A 21,159-nucleotide genomic window follows, 5' to 3' on the forward strand; every position below is an offset into this window, starting at 1 on the left:
ATTGATTTTGCAATCAAGGTACTCCAAGGGTATAAAAGGGTTCAGCCCTCTCTCCCCCGGTACAATTTGTCCCTGAAGAAGCTCCTTTGCTGGAGGGAAACGCGCGTTGGACGCGCAATGTTGTCAGTCTCCTACTTGGAGCTGTTTTAATGTAGTGTTTGTAGTCTCCTGGTTCTATTAGTGTAGACCTCAGTATTTGGTTATTTATTCCAACAGTCAGTGAGTCTGCCTCCCTGCCTCTCATGACATGTGTTTACATAGAGTTTTTGCTGTGTAACTCATCAGATAATATTGCTGTGAGTGCCAGATTCACTATGCTGTGAACTCCCTACTATCATCATTGCATGTATCAGTGTTACCACTTAAGCACGTGTATCTTTACATATCATAAATTATCACTCAAGTGCCTAGTGGTATAAATTGAAGCATGATCGCTGGACTTTCACCTATGTAATTGCTTACTGACTAGTACACATTTATATATACTTACCACCTGGTCTCACAGTTGCTCCAGAGGGGTTAACACCCTGACTTTTAGCATCCTCTGTCCTCTACATCCCACCAACATTTAGTTGCTAATTGGGACTGTATAATCATACATTCGCTGACATGGATGCTGAGAATTGTTGATTTAATTTATTTTTAATTCACAGTACACAACGCTTTGGTAATATATGTTTTAAGTAAATTCATTAAAAGTTAATTTTTACACTTTGTTGGTGTGCAGTTTAGTGAATTCTTTTAGGGGGCACATCCATTTTGTGTTTCCCCTTCCCCTTTTTCTGATAAATATAATGTATTAAATAAACAGTCAGAATACATCTATGTATTATCAAACCTCGTGCCCAGGACATACCTGAAAATGAGAAGTATCTCTCAATGTATTACTTCCTGGTAAAACATTTTATAAATAAATACATTAGGGGTAAGCCCTTAAATGTATCCTAGTAGGTGGCAGTGTAATTGGGGTGTAGTATGAGGGTTTTGGGGTGCGCCTGCTAATTTCTGGTGCCCTGCGGGGAAAAGAAAACATTCATACACACTCACGTGAGCAGCGTGTACGTGACAACCTACACCCCATTGCAAAGAAACTGCAGAGTATTGTGTTGCAGCACTTAAGGGGTTAGAGTACCCCCATACTGTGTTTCCTCTGTTTGTGTAAAAAAAAGACAAGAGTAAATTCGGGGATCTGCACAGTGTCCAATCGTGGGTTAATTCTTCATATCAGCCGGGACAAGGTGTGTGGCAGACAGGCGGGGGTGCCCCTCCTTATAGCAACACCCATATAATTAATGATAATACAATACTTCATACTCATTTGTTATAAAGTTGTGACTCCTTCCAAGTAACACAACTGTTATTCCAACTAAAAGGTATTTTTATTCTAACCGTAAAACTCTGACAGAGGAGGTGCAGAAAAACAGCCCCAGGTTTATTAAAGAGAGAATACAATTACTTCACACCAAAGAATGTTCCGTCTGAAAAATCTGGTGCTGCTTTTTGTCGTTTTATTTCCTCCTCTCGTGTAGCAGCTGGAGATTTTCATAAATTACCCACCAGGAAAAGGAACACTAGAAGGTAATTAGTTATTTATTGTCAAGTCCTGCACGTTAATAAAGTAAATATATATAATCAAGCAAGATAATTGACACTGATTTTATGTTGCGTGAGAAGCTTGTTAGCTAATGTTCTTAATTCTGTGGGTTTATGCCTCCCTGATAAATCTCATTAAAAGTTTGGCCCGGAAAACTCCTGCAATATACACACACAGAGTAATGCGAAGGTTGCAACGTGTGTCTGTCTCTGTGTGTGTGTGTGTGTGTCTGTCTCTGTGTGTGTGTGTGTGTGTGTCTGTCTCTGTGTGTGTGTGTGTGTGTGTGTGTGTCTGTCTCTGTGTGTGTGTGTCTGTCTGTGTGTGTGTCTGTGTGTGTGTGTGTGTGTGTCGGTCTGTGTGTGTGTGTGTGTCTGTCTCTGTGTGTGTGTGTGTGTGTGTCTGTCTCTGTGTGTGTGTGTGTGTGTGTCTGTCTCTGTGTGTGTGTGTGTGTGTGTCTGTCTCTGTGTGTGTGTGTGTCTGTCTCTGTGTGTGTGTGTGTCTGTCTCTGTGTGTGTGTGTCTGTCTCTGTGTGTGTGTGTCTGTCTCTGTGTGTGTGTGTCTGTCTCTGTGTGTGTGTGTCTGTCTCTGTGTGTGTGTGTCTGTCTCTCTGTGTGTGTGTCTGTCTCTGTGTGTCTGTCTCTGTGTCTGTCTGTCTGTGTGTTGATTCCAGTCCAGTTTTTTGTCTGCACTGCTGTGCCAGGCTAATTAATTACAATGGGATCCAGGCATTTTCTAGTTTCATGGTTCACTGAGAGAACCTCACCCTCCTCCGCCATGAAAGAGTTAAGCACACACGGGGGAGACGGAAAACCAAGATTTCTCTATGGACGCAGCAAGTGTGTTAACCCAGGGGAGCTCAAGTCCCCCCAACAGGTCAGGTTTTCAGGATATCCCTGCTTCAGCACAGGTGGCTCAATCAGATTCACCTATGCTGAAGCTGGGATAGCCTATCTAGCTATAACATTTATATAGCGGCCATATCCGCAGCGCTGGACATTAGTTAGTAAAACGTCTTTGGTTGGTGGGCAGGGAGGGAACCTTATGGACCGGGCTATGGGCTGGGAGCATGTAAGAGCTTGCTTGGTTGGTGGGCAGGGAGGGAACATTATGGACCGGGCTATGGGTTGGGTGCATGTAAGAGCTTGCTTGGTTGGTGGGCAGGGAGGGAACATTATGGACCGGGCTATGGGCTGGGAGCATGTAAGAGCTTGCTTGGTTGGTGGGCAGGGATGGAACATTATGGACCGGGCTATGGGTTGGGAGCATGTAAGAGCTTGCTTGGTTGGTGGGCAGGGAGGGAACATTATGGACCGGGCTATGGGTTGGGAGCATGTAAGAGCTTGCTTGGTTGGTGGGCAGGGAGGGAACATTATGGACCGGGCTATGGGTTGGGAGCATGTAAGAGCTTGCTTGGTTGGTGGGCAGGGATGGAACATTATGGACCGGGCTATGGGTTGGGAGCATGTAAGAGCTTGCTTGGTTGGCGGGCAGGGAGGGAACATTATGGACCGGGCTATGGGTTGGGAGCATGTAAGAGCTTGCTTGGTTGGTGGGCAGGGAGGGAACATTATGGACCGGGCTATGGGTTGGGAGCATGTAAGAGCTTGCTTGGTTGGTGGGCAGGGAGGGAACATTATGGACCGGGCTATGGGTTGGGAGCATGTAAGAGCTTGCTTGGTTGGTGGGCAGGGAGGGAACATTATGGACCGGGCTATGGGTTGGGAGCATGTAAGAGCTTGCTTGGTTGGTGGGCAGGGAGGGAACATTATGGACCGGGCTATGGGTTGGGAGCATGTAAGAGCTTGCTTGGTTGGTGGGCAGGGAGGGAACATTATGGACCGGGCTATGGGCTGGGAGCATGTAAGAGCTTGCTTGGTTGGTGGGCAGGGATGGAATATTATGGACTGGGCTATGGGTTGGGAGCATGTAAGAGCTTGCTTGGTTGGTGGGCCGGGAGGGAACATTATGGACCGGGCTATGGGTTGGGAGCATGTAAGAGCTTGCTTGGTTGGTGGGCAGGGATGGAACATTATGGACCGGGCTATGGGTTGGGAGCATGTAAGAGCTTGCTTGGTTGGTAGGCAGGGATGGAACATTATGGACCGGGCTATGGGCTGGGAGCATGTAAGAGCTTGCTTGGTTGGTGGGCAGGGATGGAACATTATGGACTGGGCTATGGGTTGGGAGCATGTAAGAGCTTGCTTGGTTGGTGGGCAGGGAGGGAACATTATGGACCGGGCTATGGGTTGGGAGCATGTAAGAGCTTGCTTGGTTGGTGGGCAGGGAGGGAACATTATGGACCGGGCTATGGGTTGGGAGCATGTAAGAGCTTGCTTGGTTGGTGGGCAGGGATGGAACATTATGGACCGGGCTATGGGTTGGGAGCATGTAAGAGCTTGCTTGGTTGGTGGGCAGGGATGGAATATTATGGACCGGGCTATGGGTTGGGAGCATGTAAGAGCTTGCTTGGTTGGTGGGCAGGGATGGAACATTATGGACCGGGCTATGGGTTGGGAGCATGTAAGAGCTTGCTTGGTTGGTGGGCAGGGATGGAACATTATGGACCGGGCTATGGGTTGGGAGCATGTAAGAGCTTGCTTGGTTGGTGGGCAGGGATGGAACATTATGGACCGGGCTATGGGTTGGGTGCATGTAAGAGCTTGCTTGGTTGGTGGGCAGGGAGGGAACATTATGGACCGGGCTATGGGTTGGGAGCATGTAAGAGCTTGCTTGGTTGGTGGGCAGGGATGGAATATTATGGACCGGGCTATGGGTTGGGAGCATGTAAGAGCTTGCTTGGTTGGTGGGCAGGGAGGGAACATTATGGACCGGGCTATGGGTTGGGAGAATGTAAGAGCTTGCTTGGTTGGTGGGCCGGGAGGGAACATTATGGACCGGGCTATGGGTTGGGAGCATGTAAGAGCTTGCTTGGTTGGTGGGCAGGGAGGGAACATTATGGACCGGGCTATGGGTTGGGAGCATGTAAGAGCTTGCTTGGTTGGTGGACGGGTTGGGTAAGGTCTCTGGATTTAATCTTGCCGGTGACATGGTGCTGGGTCTGACAGCTCAGCCATACTCAGACCAGTTTAGACCTGGGCACTTATTCCCCTTATTACATTGTAGGATTGCGGAGCGTAAAGCTGCAGTCTGCACAGCACCGGAACCAGGAGATCCCCCGGAGATGATCCATGACCCACTGAGCTCCTGGCTCCCAAAGCATTTGGCCTTTATTGCACCGGAGAAAGTACTGGCCGAGTGGGAATAAAATGGACACAGGGGCTGGTGACAGTGTAAGAGATGTAATGTCACATTATAAGCCTTCTAATACGTGAGGGTGTAACTATGACATTCTCACACTTCAAGTTATAAACATGTTGCCCCATCAATGTCCTGCAGACTAAAGCCCCAGGGTCCTTACAAGTCTTTGCACCCTAACGACGGATGGCGCAGATCTGATATGGGTGAGGCTTAAATGTTGTCCCAAATATCCCCGTCATGTTGACCTCAGTGACCCCCTGCGGCAGACGGAAGGTGAACGCTCTCAGGAGGCTGGTGAAGAAGATGAAGAGTTCGGTTTTGGCCAGCTGTTCCCCCATACATATGCGGTGCCCTGCGGGGGGAGAGAGAGGGGCAGTTATCGAAGTGTCTGATGAAACACGCTATCTGGGGCAGCAGATAGTTACCTGCAGAGAAAGGCAGAAATGCCTCATTGCTCTTGAAATTCCCATCCATGTCCAGGAAGTTGGTGGGTGTAAAAGTGTCCGGGGCGTCCCAGTGATTGGGGTCACAGTGAGCAGAAGCCAAATTAAATACAATGATGGTGCCCTGAAAGAGAACCAGAGATAAGGATTGGGTCAAAGGTCAATGAGCAGATCACAGGATGGAGAAGAGCCATGTGACACACTGTATCAGTTACTCCTGTACAATAATAACATAATTACTGTCATAAATGTGATGCCGTTCATGTGTACAGTGGTACCGTTCGGTATAACAGCTTGTAACCATTCTCTTTTATTATGGTGCTGATTGAGGTTTTAGAAATGCTTTCCCATATGTCCACGTTTCCAAATCTAACGTCTCCTTGAGATTATCCTTTATCTCGAATACGTACTTCCATTTCCCTGAGCCTCCCACCCACCCACTTCAGAGCTTGGCCTTGTGTTCTAACACTTCTTCTCTAGAACCTGCTCTCCTCATGCAGCTTGCTGGGACCTCTCCTCCAGGCTGCACATGTTGATCTCCTTTAATCTTTCTTGATAATATTTACAGATTGTTAATCTTGGAGCAGAATGAGCTGCAATGTGTCAGACTGTGAGCACTGTTACATCCCTGCAATGTGTCAGACTGTGAGCACTGTTACATCCCTGCAATGTGTCAGACTGTGAGCACTGTTACATCCCTGCAATGTGTCAGACTGTGAGCACTGTAACATCCCTGCAATGTGTCAGACTGTGAGCACTGTTACATCCCTGCAATGTGTCAGACTGTGAGCACTGTAACATCCCTGCAATGTGTCAGACTGTGAGCACTGTAACATCCCTGCAATGTGTCAGACTGTGAGCACTGTAACATCCCTGCAATGTGTCAGACTGTGAGCACTGTAACATCCCTGCAATGTGTCAGACTGTGAGCACTGTAACATCCCTGCAATGTGTCAGACTGTGAGCACTGTAACATCCCTGCAGAGTGTCAGACTGTGAGCACTGTTACATCCCTGCAGAGTGTCAGACTGTGAGCACTGTAACATCCCTGCAATGTGTCAGACTGTGAGCACTGTAACATCCCTGCAATGTGTCAGACTGTGAGCACTGTAACATCCCTGCAATGTGTCAGACTGTGAGCACTGTTACATCCCTGCAATGTGTCAGACTGTGAGCACTGTAACATCCCTGCAATGTGTCAGACTGTGAGCACTGTAACATCCCTGCAATGTGTCAGACTGTGAGCACTGTAACATCCCTGCAATGTGTCAGACTGTGAGCACTGTAACATCCCTGCAATGTGTCAGACTGTGAGCACTGTAACATCCCTGCAATGTGTCAGACTGTGAGCACTGTAACATCCCTGCATTGCGCCTGGCAGTTACTGCACCGCCGGGTTTCATTACCTCTTTGATCCAGTAACCCTGCACTGTGCTGTCTTTCACACACTGCCTGGGAAGTGCACAAGGCAGAGCAGTTCTGCAGCGCTGGATCTCATGGATCACGGCGTTGGTGTACTGTAACCTCTTCCGATCCTCGTAGTGAATCACCTCGGTTTCCACACAGGCGTCCAGCTCTTTCTGCACTTTGTCTGGGAGCATGAAAAGGAGGAAACACTGGGGTGAGGCGAGAGACTTGCTGATGATATCTTCACTAGATGGTTTTTGGGGAGGGCAGCTGGATGTGAGGTTCTCCCTGCTCCTGTCCGTAGTGAATAAATCCCTCGCACAGTAAATAGCAGCTGAAGCTGATGTGTGTTTCTTGGCTAAACTGACTTGGAAGCCATCCCAGAATCCCAACGTTCTGATCTCACATTTTATTTCTAGGATTTTCCTTCTAGTTTGTTTCTGTTACATTAACACGATAAACTACATCTTCTATCAACCCCTTCACTGTCAGGGAGAACTTGATACATTTAGGCCAGGCCCATAGTGCGGCCGCATGCGCAGCTGTGGCGTCACCCGCATAAAACAGGTGCGATTTTTGGCCATGGAACGCACGTCTGGGGGAGTGCCAGTGATGTCACGGAGCTGTTTAACTGATTTCTCACGCAATGCGCGCCCCCTCCTGCTTCCGCTCGGATGTGCCCGCATGCCGCATGGATGCGAACACTGTCTGATCGCTCAGCATGTGGACCCCTCCTCCCGGTCTGCAGCAGTGCCGTCTTAACGCATGGGCACGCTGGGCAGTTGATCGGGGGCCCCATGAGCATAGGGGCCCCATGCTAATCTATGCACAGACCAGAATTTAACACTAATTTTCCGATCTCCCGCTAACTCGGTAGAAGGAGAAAAATGACGACTTGTAGCGGTGAGTTAGCGGGGCCCAGTGCACTGCTTTGCCCGGGGGCCTATAATGCTGTTAAGACGGGCCTGGTCTGTAGTACCATGGCCCCAGCCTAAAATAGTGCACCACGCTTGGCATTCCTGGCATGGAAGAGGGCGTAAAGGGATGAGCCTTTGTATCTCGTAACAAAGTGATAATAACTCTGTTCATTTATTAAAGTGATACCTATAATGAGAGACACAGTGGGTGTGTGAAATGAAAGGGTTAAACCAATTTGGATAAAGGAAGCACTATACATGCCCCTATACTATACCCCTGTACCATGCCCATCCTTAAATCTCAGCCCTATTTTCTCGCTATGCACCATCCTGACTCATCCGGATCTCATACATAAAGCTTGGCCCATTGCAGACGCACTTACCAGGACTCCCTCCTACTGTCTCTGTACGTTCTCCCTACCGCCCAATTAGACTGTAAGCTCCTCGGGGCAGGGACTCCTCTTCCTTAATGTTACTTTTATGTCTGAAGCGCTTATACCCGTCATGTGTAATTTGTATTATTTATAATTTATTTGATTGCCACGTGTATTACCGCTGTGACGCGCTATGTACATTAATGGCGCTATATAAATAAAGACTATAAGGAGCTATTTTTCCAGGTGATTAAAAAGACAAATTTAGTTTCTGCCACAACCGAAGCCAATCATTGTTTAATGTCACACGGGGAGATGTATCAGTTTGGGAGCAGACGTGGGGCTAAGAGTGAATTCTTCACGTTTTGCCTCCGCGTGATATTATATCAGGGGGCTTTGCTCCAATGTTGCCCTGTGTGCACAGATTGGGTTCTGGGGAGTGTTAATAGGAAGGGTTACCATGTGCACAAATTATAATGTATGTATCATGTTCTGCACTTATTTAGTTCCATTTCCCTCCGTCATCCTCACTGTCACATAACAGGGAGCAGAAAATGGAGCAATTGCATCACACACACGTTTCTCTGGGTTTATACATCTGCCTACAATGTTACATTCACAAAACTCCCGTTGGGGCAATTTAAGATGATGTCCAAACAATGTAGAAATGTAGAATGAAACATCTCACTGGTTAATTTTAAAAGTCTTGCTTAGAAGTTGCATCTCATTCTCTCAGTCCCTCAATGCTGTGTTTTACATTTTCATTATTCACTCAATCTCTTTCTCTGCTGTATATAGCAGTTTATCCTGTCTCCTCCTATGAGTCACAAAGTATCTTTCCTAATGTATGGGAAAGTACCAATCATCAGCTTAAGTGTGCCATGGCATGTGCTTTGGGTAACCAAAGCTCTCTCTGTCACATGTTTACCATATATAGAGTTGTTTACTACAAAGTAAGTGTGATTCATCAGTTTAAGTTTTTGCTACAACACTCTGCACTGATTGGAGGAAGCCTAACAAAATATGTTCTAAATAAGGGCCCAGACTGGGGTAGTGGCAGAAGCTTCTCCATGGACAGTGCAGGTGCCAGGCCAAGAATTCCCCTCGTTCTCTCGGGATCAGACTAGATTGATTGGGGCTACTCCGGTTGTTTGGAGCATTTTCCTATTGTATGCTGTTTAGATGTGCAAGCTGTAACTGAGAACATAACCGAGCTAAGTAAAACCCCTTTTTGATTACATTTCTAAGACTTTTTACTGTCTCAGAGTGTGCAAGTTAATGACTGAAGCCTGAATCTTTGCCTTACACCTAGTGTCACCTTGGATATCTGGATAGATCACCATGTAGAGCAGGGCCCATTGCAGTGTGGTGGTAGTGGTTTCAGTCCCAGCTAAAAAGAAGTCAATCAGGACCTGCATCAGGTTCCCCTCATTGAATGTGGAGGTGGGATCATCTTTGGTCTGTAAAAGATAAGAGGAGGAGAAGGAGGACGGAAGCTACCTCAGATACTTCATAGGCTACATATTTATACAAAAAGATCCAATTTCAACAAAGGAAAGTGATAAGATCTGTGACTTAGAGATACATTCACCAGCAACGTTTACAGAATTGCAACATAAAATACTATCTCATAGTTACATTATAACTGTCACAATTTCCTCCCGCAATACCCCCGCCGACCTGTAGGGGCGCACAGAAGAGTCAAGTTCAGGCCCAGGGCTAGTAGGAACTAGAATCTCCCATGAGGCCAGCAGCCAGAGGTCCTCTTAGCTTAGGGTATATAAACCTCACCCAGCCGGCTAGTTGTAGCGTGTCAACGTTTTTGTTGCAGATCAGCAGTCTGGCTATTCTCTTGTCCCCGGCTCTTTTGTATTTCCCCAACTACCAATACCTTGTATCTAGCTCTGCAGACTTAGCAGGCACCTTTCTCTTGAGCCTTGTGTTCCCCTTGCACTTCTTGCCCCGGCTCTTTTATCTGCCCCTGGCTACCATTGCTTTTGCATGGAGCTCTGCTGACTTTGCAGACACCTTTTTGTTATTGCCTTGGTATGAGCATTAAACACTTATCAACTTTACTTATTCCAGTCTCTTGCTGTTTTTAGGGTTCCATGTTTCCTCCGAGGGTTTGCACACACCCTGATAATAACTGATAGAAGCATCTGCCACCTCTCTGCCAATAAAGGGTTAACTCTCTGGCGTTCCATTATACAATACAAGGCAGGGTCAGTGGTGGAAGTATAATAATATTACAAGATACCTATACACTTTACGCACAAACCTTGGGTTCCAATATTCTGGTTTATTTTGAAACCTAACGTCCCACATCTGTTTTAAAGGAAATTGTAATTTATTTTAAAAAAAATTCTGCTTTTAGATAATAAATATTGTTTACATAATTTATAGGTTTCCCCAATGTGGGACAGGTGTAGAATGTCATGAAATCAGACCTCACATAACAGTCTTTGTGAGTCAGTTCCACCACTGGGCGCTGTTCTTATCAGAATCTCCTGTGTATGCTGCACTCTACAGAGGAACCCCAAAAAGGAGGCCGCGCTCGTCCGGTGTCATCTAGGTGTCTCTCAGAGCAGATTTCTTCTCCCGCAGCTCCTTCTCTCTCCGGTGATCAGCCGGGCCAACAGTCACTTGAAATTTACAAAAAAGTTGGAGCGCAGAGAAGAAGAAAAAATGGATACATTTTGTAATGTACAGTGTACCAAATAAAGTGACGATTGTTAAATATCCATTTTTTCTTCTTCTCTGCGCTCCAACTTTTATGTAAATTTCTACTGTACAGAGGAACAATGCAGGGACGATGACTTAGTTACCTGTCCAATGTCATTCGCACCTGATCTCTCTGTTTCACAAGTTGGGGTCAGGGACGGGAGACACCGCACATTTGGACGGACGGACCCAATGAGATATAGGACAGTGTCACAGCAGAGGTGGGGGCATTATATACAGTAAGTGACCAGTTGAGGTTGTTGGTCCATTTAAGGAATTGTAGGACCCACCTTAGCAATCTGATCCAGGTAAAAGTCGATGACGTCCTGGGGGTCCCCAGAAGGGTTCTCCTGATGATGTCTGATTTCTTGCATCACAAAACTCCGTAAAAATTCCAAATGTTGCATGGTTTGCTGCTGAGGTCCCGGGAGGCGATGCATCAGCCACGGAAAAGCATCATATAGCTCAACGATAGAAGAGAAATGCTCAATTTAAACGTGTTCACAGGTTTTCAGTTACTAGACCTCAATGTATCTGGTGACATTAAAATGGAAACAGGATGTCCTACTGTATAAGTAAACTAGTGACCCACTCTCAGCCTGCCCAGGTCTTACTTGTCATCCGACGGAAAGCAAACTTCTCCTGCACATAGTGACGCGTTATATCACAGAATTCAGTAACATTGGTGACCTTTCCTATTTATAAAAGGGTTACATTGTTGCTGTACCTCTTGGGCGGGAGATGGAAAGCCTGACACCCTGGGAAAGATTCGTGGGAGCAGCTCAAGTTTAGATGGGTTTCAACAAATGTTTTCGCAGAAAGTGCGGCTTTAACAATATGTCCCCAAAAGGAAAAACCAATAATGCGTTTACATACAGATCAGTCCCCTATCTCCAACCAGGAAGCTTTATGTTTACATTGAAGACAACACGAGGAGGTCACGTGACGACGGGGAGGTGAATGGCTGCTTAGTACCTGAGCTCCATTCCCACCGGCACTAGTTACATCAATAACTACAGCAAAATCGCGACAACTGCAACACAACCAGCAGTACAGAATCTCTAAACATACCAGGATGGCATCTGACAAAACAGTTCGAAAAAAAACCCAGACAGTCTCTACTTATTTCAAAAAAGGAGAGGCAGCACAGGGAGACAGGCCTGAATCCCCAGCACAACCCACCATGACAGATCCTGAGGGAGAAAATGCAAGTACTGCATCGGACGACATGGAGGTTATGAGGCGCAAGGATATGAAAGCCTTCTGCGCTGAAATGAAGCAATTTTTTAAAACAGAACTTTGGGCTCTCAGGAAAGATATTGATGCCATAGGTGAGCGGACAAATTCCCTAGAGGCTAAGTCTGATGAGACCGTCACTGCACTGGCACAAACCCAGAAACAAGTGACTAAGCTGGGGGACCAGGTCAGATTCCTAGAGGAAAAGATTGAGGACTCTGAAAACAGGGACAGAAGAAGTAATATTCGTCTAAGGGGGGTCCCTGAGACTGTCACCGACCCAGAGGATTTTGCCACCATGTGGCTAGAACAACTCTTTCCTGGCAAGACGGACCGTGAGCTCCTGTTAGACAGATGTCACCATGCCCTGAGAGGGAGACCCCAGGCAGGGGATCCCCAAAGAGACATTGTTATCAGGTTCCACCATTATCGCACAAAAGAGGAGGTCTGCAAGATATCACGGGGCACTAAACATATGGAGTTTGATCAAGTGAAATTCCAGGTGTTCCAAGACCTGTCCCCTGCCACATTGGCCAAAAGAAAAACCCTAGCCCCCATTACAAAGATTTTGAGGGACCAGCAGATTAGGTACCGGTGGCTATTCCCATGTGCACTGATGGTGCTGCGGAATGAGGTAGCACATACCTTGAGACTTCTGGAGGACGGTGAGGGATTCCTGGGCAAGCTGGGAGCAGTGGAGGTCTCGCAGGCATCCCCACGAGCAGAGGCAGGAGACGCGGAGGCACCCTTGCCCACGTGGAGCAAAGTGGGGGCTCATCGGTCAGCTGCAGGGGAAACGGGAGCAGCGGCGGCCTGCAACTGAGTCCTCACCCCATTCGGCGATCTGTATGGTTTCGCCCGGAAGGAGACATCCAAAACGCATCCTCCGGTGACCCAGCTACCCCCCAGATCCTGTGGCTGACCTTTGGTATTGGAGCGGGTCCGCCGCTGATTTTTGGAGGGCAGCCATCTTACCTGCATCCTCCCCCATGCTCAGCGGGAACGGCCCTGGCTTTCGCGGGCTTTGCCGCTGACGTCACTGTCAGGCGACAAGCCAGGAGCCGTGCTTGCGCGAGAACACCACACGCACAGCAAGAGACTGCCCATGAGGCAGGGGGTGTCCGCAGCTGCGGTCTTGGAGGTGCATGGCCGGGCTGAGCTGGGCTTGTGTCCCGGGTGCCTGCCCTCACACATATAAGAGAAACGGAAGGGGAGGGGGATGTATGAGAAACGGAAGGGGGAGGGATGCAAGAGAAACGGAAGGGGAGGGATGTATGAGAAACGGAAGGGGGGGGATGCAAGAGAAACGGAAGGGGAGGGATGTAAGAGTAACGGAAGGGGGGATGTATGAGTAACGGAAGGGGGGGGGATGTATGAGTAACGGCAGGTGGGGATGTAAGAGTAACGGAAGGGGGGGGATGTAAGAGTAACGGAAGGGGGGGATGCAAGAGTAACGGAAGGGGGGATGTAAGAGTAACGGAAGGGGGGGACGATGTAAGAGTAACGGAAGGGGGGGATGTAAGAGTAATGGAAGGGGGGGTGTAAGAGTAACGGAAGGGGGGGGATGTAAGAGTAACACGGAAGGGGGGATGCAAGAGGAACGGAAGGGGGGGGATGTAAGAGAAACGGAAGGGGGGGATGTGAGAGAACCGGAAGGGGGGGATGTGAGAGAAACGGAAGGGGGGGGGGATGTGAGAGAAACGGAAGGGGGGGGGGGTGTGAGAGAAATGGAAGGGGGGGATGTAAGAGAAACGGAAGGGGGGGATGTGAGAGAAATGGAAGGGGTGTGAGAAATGGAAGGGGGGGGGGAGAATAGATGGGGGGGGCAGGGAGAGAATAGATGGGGGGGGCGGGAGAGAGAACGGAAGGGTGGGAGAGAACAGAAGGGGGGAGAGAAAGGAAGGGGGGGGAGAGAACAGAAGGGTATAAAGGGCACGCGTCAATCGCAAGTACAAACAGCAACCCCAAAACGCTGTGTCGGCTAATATAGAGCTGGATGCGTATGTGGGTGAGGGTGCATGGCTGTATGGGATATGGTCCGTGGTTTTGCTTGGTTGTGTGCGCCCGGGGTTGCGAGCTGTGTGTGCATTGCATGTTGGATGTATGGGTGCGGGCGTGTAAGTATGCCTGCTCGGTGGTATATAGGTGTGCTGTGTATATGATACCTCTAGGGCGCAGGGTACATGCATGTGGATATGCCTCTATATGCATGTGCATGCGGTTACATGGTTACATAGACACATCATAATCCAAAGTCAAAAGATTCCGTTTCCTTCATACCATTTGTCGCTGAGCCCTCCCTAATAAAGTTTCAATGGGGCTATATAGGTTATACGGTATAGAATATATGTTGCATCTGTTGTAAATGTTAATGGTTATATATGTTATTTATGGTTCATATGTTATATAGGGTTAATAGGTTAAATATGTTCAGGATGTTAATTATAGGACTAAATAACTGAGTTCATTCAACTACGGGGTATGTATATGTGTATGTATATATTTATGTATATATATGTGTATATATAGAGTCACATAGATATAGGGATGTGCACTCATTATAACTTAGGTACTGCTGTAAGTCGTTATGTAGTTAAAAATCACGCTGAAGTTTAAGGTTAAAGTTGGTTATCAGTTCTGCGCCGGTGGGATTCACCCACGGCGTCGTACATGTGTTCCTCATATAGGTCCCTGACGAATCAGCACCTTAAACAAGTCCCAGGGGGGTCAATCCCGAGAAGGGAAAGCCGACCGTTTCGGAAGGTCGGGCTTAACGACCTGCCCTTTGGGCGTCGGGAGACCCCGAGGGGAGCTCTGGTTTTTCTTTTATTTTTTTTCTTCATTACAAAGCTGTTTAATTTATGTTTTGCATTTTGCTTTTCCCCTTATGTGTTTTCCCTTGTACTATCTCCTTCCCCCTCCCTACCCCTCCCAATCCTTTCCCTGTCCGGACGGGGACGGTGCCAATCTGGACGGGATACAAGAACTATGCAGGAGGGCAACACCAAAAACGCCCGCCAGTTAAACAAGAGACAAAGTGGACTGGGTGAGTCATCAAACGTTAGCTTATTACACTTCTCATATACTAAGTGATGGCGTTAACCCTTATATCACATAACGTTAAGGGCTTTAATAGCCCAACCAAGAGAAAAATAGCTTTCACTGACTATAAAAGAAAAAGCGCAGATATCCTAATGCTACAGGAGACTCATTTTAGCAAGACCAATGCACCTAGATTCCTAGACAAAGACTATGCCCAGTTCTACCTTTCCTCCGCACCGATTAAAAAACGTGGGGTGGCCATCTTGTTCCACAATAAAATCCCATTTGTAGCCCAAACTATTAAAAGAGATACAGAGGGACGCTTTGTTATCCTAGTGGGCACGATACGGGAGCAATGCATCACAATAGCCACAATCTATGCCCCCTGCGAGCAGGACGCAGCCTTCTTTGAAGATTTTTTTCGGACTCTACGCGCCTTAGCGAAGGGCGGTGTAATACTCGCAGGGGACATCAACACGGTCATGCAACCAAAATTAGACAGATCAGGGAATATGGGCACAGTACATAAAAAAGCGGGGATCTCTTTACGCAAGGGCCTCAAAGACAACCAACTGACTGACATATGGAGAGAACTTCCCCCGACTGATAGGGACTATACGTTCTATTCCCACCCTCATGGCACCTACAGCAGAATCGATTACTTTTTCGTCACTTGCCAACTGGTTCCTCTGGTCTCCCGAGCTGGGATCCATGATATTTCATGGTCTGACCATGCACCGATAGAGCTTAGGTGCGTGCACATCCGAACAGGCAGACCAGGAGCGAACTGGAAGCTCAACGAGTCAATCCTTAAAATCCCTGAGATTTATGAGGCAATAAAGGAAGAAATTGTTCAATTCTTCCACACAAACACAGGCTCTGTCGATTCCCAGTTTGTACTCTGGGAGAGTCAACAAATTAAATATGAAAAGATCTGTCCTAGCGGGGGGCCTAGCGGTACCCTGCCTGCTCTCATATTACAAAGCGGCAATTAAGCCAAATTGTCCAATGGAAATCCAGTCCACATTTAAAACGGTGGGTGGAATTAGAGAGTGCTGCCTGCGCTCCTTTGAAAATACGCAACTTGATTTGGCTACCTAAAACAGCGAGACGATCCGCTGACATGCCTCTTTCCTCGATGACCAACTCGTTGTCTATCTGGGAGGCCAATAAGACTAAATACTCCCTCACAACGAGTAATTCTTCAATGTCCCCATTTGGAACAATCCCAAGTTCGCTCCTGGCCTACTAGAGGGAGATGCATCAATTTGGAAACAAAAAGGTTATGTACGAATCAAAGATCTGGAGGGATACAATAGCAAGATTAAAACGTTTGATCACGTCAGAGAAGAAAAAGATATCCCCCATTCAGAATTTTTTAGGTACCTCCAGCTCCGCGCTTTTTATAACAAATTGGCCCCATACCCCCCCCTCCCCCCCGTGACGTCATTCGAAAAGCTCTGTCTGGCAGAGACCAACACAAAGGGACTCACATCACAATTGTACAAGGAAGTAGTTGATTCTGCGAGCTCTAGACAACAGCCACCGTCATTTAGAACCCAATGGGAAAGAGACCTGGGAGAGACATTAGAAGATGACGAGTGGAACGCTATATATCTGGCCACGGCAAAAAGCTCCATATGTACCACACTAAGGGAGAACGCATATAAGGTCCTAATGCGGTGGTACCTCACCCCAATGAAATTAGCCAAGTTCGTGCCTGGATCCTCCTCGCTATGCCCCCGGCAGTGCGGAGGATCGGCCGATCTGTTACATATGCTGTGGTCCTGCCCGCGGATCTCCCCACTATGGGAAGAAATTAGAGATTGGATACAGAGTGTCTTCGACCTCACTATTCCCCCAGACCCATGGCTATTCCTCTTGAATAGACCACTAACGGGCCTGTCCAAAGCAAACAATAAACTAATAGCACATTTTGCAATAGCCACGCGGAGCGAGATCGCAGCACTATGGAAACGCCCCGAAATTCCAAGTATCCCAAAGATTCCAAACCGATTGTGGTTTATCTGCCAGATGGAAAAGTTCACGAGTCTAGTTAACGACACTTGCACCAATTATCTCAAAGTATGGATGCCTTGGCTGGCGCAGACGGATATCCCCGGGGTTGAGAGGAACACAATCTGGCTGTGATAGATGCAGATGCGTTCTCCTTTGGGAGTGGAGACTCAGCGCACGATGACTACACAGACAAATAAACAGAAAGCCTACAGAGGTGATAAACTGGAGAGGATGCAACCCACAAAGAGCCTGACTAGGAACGGTTGGGAGACCTAGCACGAATGGATGCTTCTCTCTCTGCCGCATTGCCCCTTACTCCCTCCCTACCCTCCCCATCCCTTCCTACCCTCCCCATCCCACCCTCCCCCTTTTGTTTGTCTTTATTAATTTTTTTTTTTGTTTGTCAAGTTGAATTAATTGTATTATGTAAATTATGTTATTATCTTTATTGCTAGTCCACCCAAAACAACCCGGTCGAGTAGGGCCCGAAAAACCGGGATATGTCTCAAGAGCTGACATACTGTACGGTACTGTCTATAGCGGAGATTTACACCAAAAATGAATGTAATGTATACTGTATTCTGTATCACTTGTTTGGAAAAAATGCAATAAAATCTAAGTTACAAAAAAAAAAAATTGAAAACAACTCATATTATCCATATCAGTAGCACCAGCCCCTCTCTCTTACCTGCCCCCAGTGGGTACCAAAAAAATTGGCCACAGAATCAGTGGATTCAATGAGCTGTAGGAAGAGCTTATCGTCCAAGGGGAAATGGTGCCCAAATGACATCGCAGTAACCACATTGCTGACAGAATTCATTAAACAACGTTTGGGGTCCAGGGCTCTTCCTGAGGATGCAAAAGGAACAGATAAGCTCAGAGCAGCATTTCATGTTAGAAGCTCACACTGAGGGTGAGTGTGTTATAGCATAAAGCAAGATTTCTACGGTACGCACAGGACCAAGGACTGAGCCTCAACATTGGGAGAAAAGTGCTATATAAATACAGTTATTAGTAATATCCTCTGCTACAGTAGCACCGTCTTGAAGCTCCTTTAGTACAAGGGGACCCCTCTCTTCAGCTTCATCGTCCATCACAGGCTTATCTTCAAAACGCACAATCTCCTTGTCACTGGAACAATCCCTTGCATCTTGCTCAGGAGCCTAATTCTCCAGTACGTCAACCTTGTTACAGTTATCCCCTCCTCTAAGCGTTCGCCATGGCCTCTCTCCTGCAGTTGGGAAACCCGCAGTCCTGTGTCTCTTTACTTTCATAAGAAGACGGTTGGACAATGAATGCTGCCTCTCTATGGGCGTGATAACAAATATATTTCTGCCTCATCTTTATCACTGAACCTTTCTAGCGGCTGTTTTCATGAGCAGGAACCTGTTTCGGACAACGTATGTATGTTAGCACGACTGGGATTGTCCTGCACGTCTCCGTTGTAATTCTATTCTACTTTCCTGTAATTGGTGGTAAGCAGAGTGTAGCCCAGAGACGGTATTGTGGATGCGCTTGTAGGGACGCACAGCTTGCTTGGTTATGACATAGGACCTATATCCAGACTTAGCTTCCTTTGCTTATACTTTCTAGCATTTGACTGGACCTTTTCATCAGAACCTGCCTCGGAGTTCACTAGATTCTTGAGCACCAGGGTCCTGGCGGAGCCGGAGTCAAACAGGACCTACTGGGTCGCTTCAGCAATCAGGACCTGAACTAGGATGGACCTGGCCCCTCATTCAAGTGAGCTGTAGCTGCTGTCTGGGCGATGGAGCATTCCATTCCGAGGCAGTCAGCAGGGTGATGACCTCACTCTCCGCAGGCTGTTCAGCTGAACGGCTCCGGTTCGTAGTCCTTCTAAGGCCTCTGCCATGTTTGCTGCTTGCTTGCGGAAGTGTGCTGACGCGCGCTCCCGCAAAGCACTGAGCCCCTACAGCCGCAATTAGAGCGGCTTTAGTAGGGGCTTACCTGCGCTTCCGCGCGCTTGCGGAAGCGCAGGTCTTAGGGGAATTTAAAATTCCCCCACTTGCCGGCGAGACAGGCCGGTCACGTGAGCGGTTCGCCCAATGAGGGCGAACCAGCTCCGTGACGTCACTGGCCCGTCCCCGGCCAGTGACGCGCCCGCCCCCGGACTGTACCCGGCCCGCCCCCCTGACGGCCTGCTGAGAGCGCGTGCTGGAACCAGGAACTAGGTGGATCTTTGGGAGGGCGTTTCTCTCCAGACTCTACATCTCTTCTTTTGTCCCCCTGCACTGATGTCTTCCAGCGCGAGGCCAGGCTTCCCTGTATATCTCTAGTCATAGGTCTGGCACATCTCTCATCAGGGACCACAATTATACTGTACAATGCTGTTGGAATATTGGAATCTTTCTGAACAAGATATAATAAGTGGAATATTATTATTATTATTTAACAATTGCTTTAAATGTATTTCTTTCTTTGCCGTTGCATTCTCCATACTGACTGAAAAATTATGGCTTCATTCTGGTGATACTGTAAAGCTGAAGAGCTTTCATCCCTCTGCAAGCAGCCTGTAGGACAACAGGTGTTCTGTACGCTGGCCAGGGAGAGAGACACAAACACGTCCCCTCCCTGCATTTTAAACCCTTGCTACACTCAGCTGGGATCGTTAGTAGTCCTGTATTCCTCCAGGCAGGGATTAACCATTACCTGGCCAACACCCAACAGCTCTAACCTGTTACACACGTTATGTAGGATATTTACCCTCCAGGGAATAAATGAACTCCACCAAGCGTTGCGCCTCCCCCTGGATTCTCCACTCCAGACCCTTCTTCCCCAGGCCCAGGTCCCGCAAAGTCTTCAGCCCAAAACGTCTCTGCTGCTTCCAGGTGTGTCCATTGGAGACAATGATACCTGATACCACAGGACATGCTGGTTACTTGTGATTACAGAGAATTTGTGCATTAAATATGTATATACTTCTTTATATAGCACCTGCAGTGTCCACAGAGCTTTACTTAATTAGCAAGACAGTGCAGGGAGATAATTTGCAGTTGACCCCTTCTTGGCTGCCAGAGAGTTGTCGCACTCCACCACATTTGCGTCCCACCAGAACTTGAGGCAACCCCCAAACCCCAAAAAGCAGGAACATCTGTAAGGTGCAAAAGCCTGGGACTCGGTTTGGGTTTGCTGAAGACATTCGGGAAGGAGACATTAGTGCTCAGGGTAAAGTGTGAAGATGGAAAGGCTTCACCCTTTGGCTGTTAGCCCTGAATATTGCTCCCATTCCTGGGACAAAACCGCATAACTCACAGCTCTAGAAGTCGCACTGGTCCATTAAAAGGTCTCACAACTTAAAAAATCCTATACTATAAGAGAAAACTGAGAGGATTTCCTACAAATGTACCCTGAAACTCACCTTTTTCATTAGCAAAAAGCTTGAAGAAAGGAGTGACAGGGCGATCAGAAAAGTTCTCTGAGTTGGAGACGAGAGCATCTCTCACTGCTTGATATCCATTCAGCACAATTAAGGGCGTCTGTCCTGCCCAAAGTGTCATGATATTCCCATAAGTCCTAGCTAACTGGAGACACACAGAATGGGAAACACAGTATTAGGGAAGGGACATATGGTCAGGTTGATGCTAACGTGAGATCTGGTTCCTTTGGGTTGAGCTGGGAAGAGGTTCTGTGTCTTGTAAGGTTTTGTAACACTGACTTGTGTGTATTTCAAATGACTCAGTAAATGTCATGTAAAATAAAACAATTTGAAGATTCCGGTGTAATTTCGTGTTTTTATATTAAAGGGATTTAAATGTCCATCCAATGTTAGCGTGACCCGCGAGATTTGGTGGCCATATAGTTTAATCTGGAGGAAAAATAAAAACCGTAACTTCACTGGTAGGGATCTTGGGGAGCTGGCTGAACTGGGATATTTCCAGCTCCAGCAGACCCTCTGGCTTCACATGGTAAAACATAGGAGAGTAACACAAAACACAACCGGGATTACTGGTTCAATAGGAAACCCATCCATCAGTTGGATACAATACTTCACTAATGTCACTTTGTACCAATACAACCATAATGGGTCCTGATGAAGTGAGTTCCATGGTGGAATTCATTGGCTTTGGGAGTGGACATGAGACTATTGGTCGGTAATGTTAATATCACAGCCTATTCTTATTAAATGA

The 21,159-nt window shown here is 47.5% G+C and overlaps 2 protein-coding genes across 10 annotated transcripts in view; one reads left to right on the plus strand and one right to left on the minus strand.

The window, feature by feature from the left end:
• Positions 1–9,233, plus strand: part of LOC142466127 (cytochrome P450 2J2-like) — a 26,764-nt gene extending 17,531 nt beyond the window's left edge. For 2 of the 8 annotated variants that reach the window (XR_012788062.1, XR_012788063.1), the window contains exons 10-11: positions 1,530–1,578; positions 4,718–4,799. Coding sequence is in view for 3 of the 8 variants with exons in the window: in XM_075570911.1 (XP_075427026.1) it covers positions 4,718–4,859 (142 nt within the window). In the remaining 5 variants the exon portion in view is untranslated. Of the gene's footprint in view, positions 1–1,529; positions 1,637–4,717 lie in introns of those variants that run through there. The other 6 variants (XR_012788064.1, XM_075570904.1, XM_075570913.1 and 3 more) reach the window with 5 other exon arrangements.
• The window catches only part of LOC142466128 (cytochrome P450 2J2-like), a 27,305-nt gene continuing 6,843 nt past the window's right edge, over positions 698–21,159 (minus strand). The window contains exons 3-10 of one of the 2 annotated variants that reach the window (XM_075570917.1): positions 20,391–20,553; positions 19,736–19,885; positions 17,700–17,860; positions 11,005–11,178; positions 9,312–9,453; positions 6,702–6,886; positions 5,278–5,419; positions 701–5,204 (exon numbers count right to left, since the gene is read on the minus strand). In XM_075570917.1, coding sequence (XP_075427032.1) covers positions 5,026–5,204; positions 5,278–5,419; positions 6,702–6,886; positions 9,312–9,453; positions 11,005–11,178; positions 17,700–17,860; positions 19,736–19,885; positions 20,391–20,553 — 1,296 coding nt within the window. In that variant the 3' untranslated portion in view covers positions 701–5,025. Of the gene's footprint in view, positions 5,205–5,277; positions 5,420–6,701; positions 6,887–9,311; positions 9,454–11,004; positions 11,179–17,699; positions 17,861–19,735; positions 19,886–20,390; positions 20,554–21,159 lie in introns of both variants that reach the window. The other variant, XM_075570918.1, reaches the window with a different exon arrangement.

The sequence above is a fragment of the Ascaphus truei genome, chromosome 14, assembly GCF_040206685.1.
Source record: "Ascaphus truei isolate aAscTru1 chromosome 14, aAscTru1.hap1, whole genome shotgun sequence".
Classification (NCBI taxonomy): domain Eukaryota; kingdom Metazoa; phylum Chordata; class Amphibia; order Anura; family Ascaphidae; genus Ascaphus; species Ascaphus truei.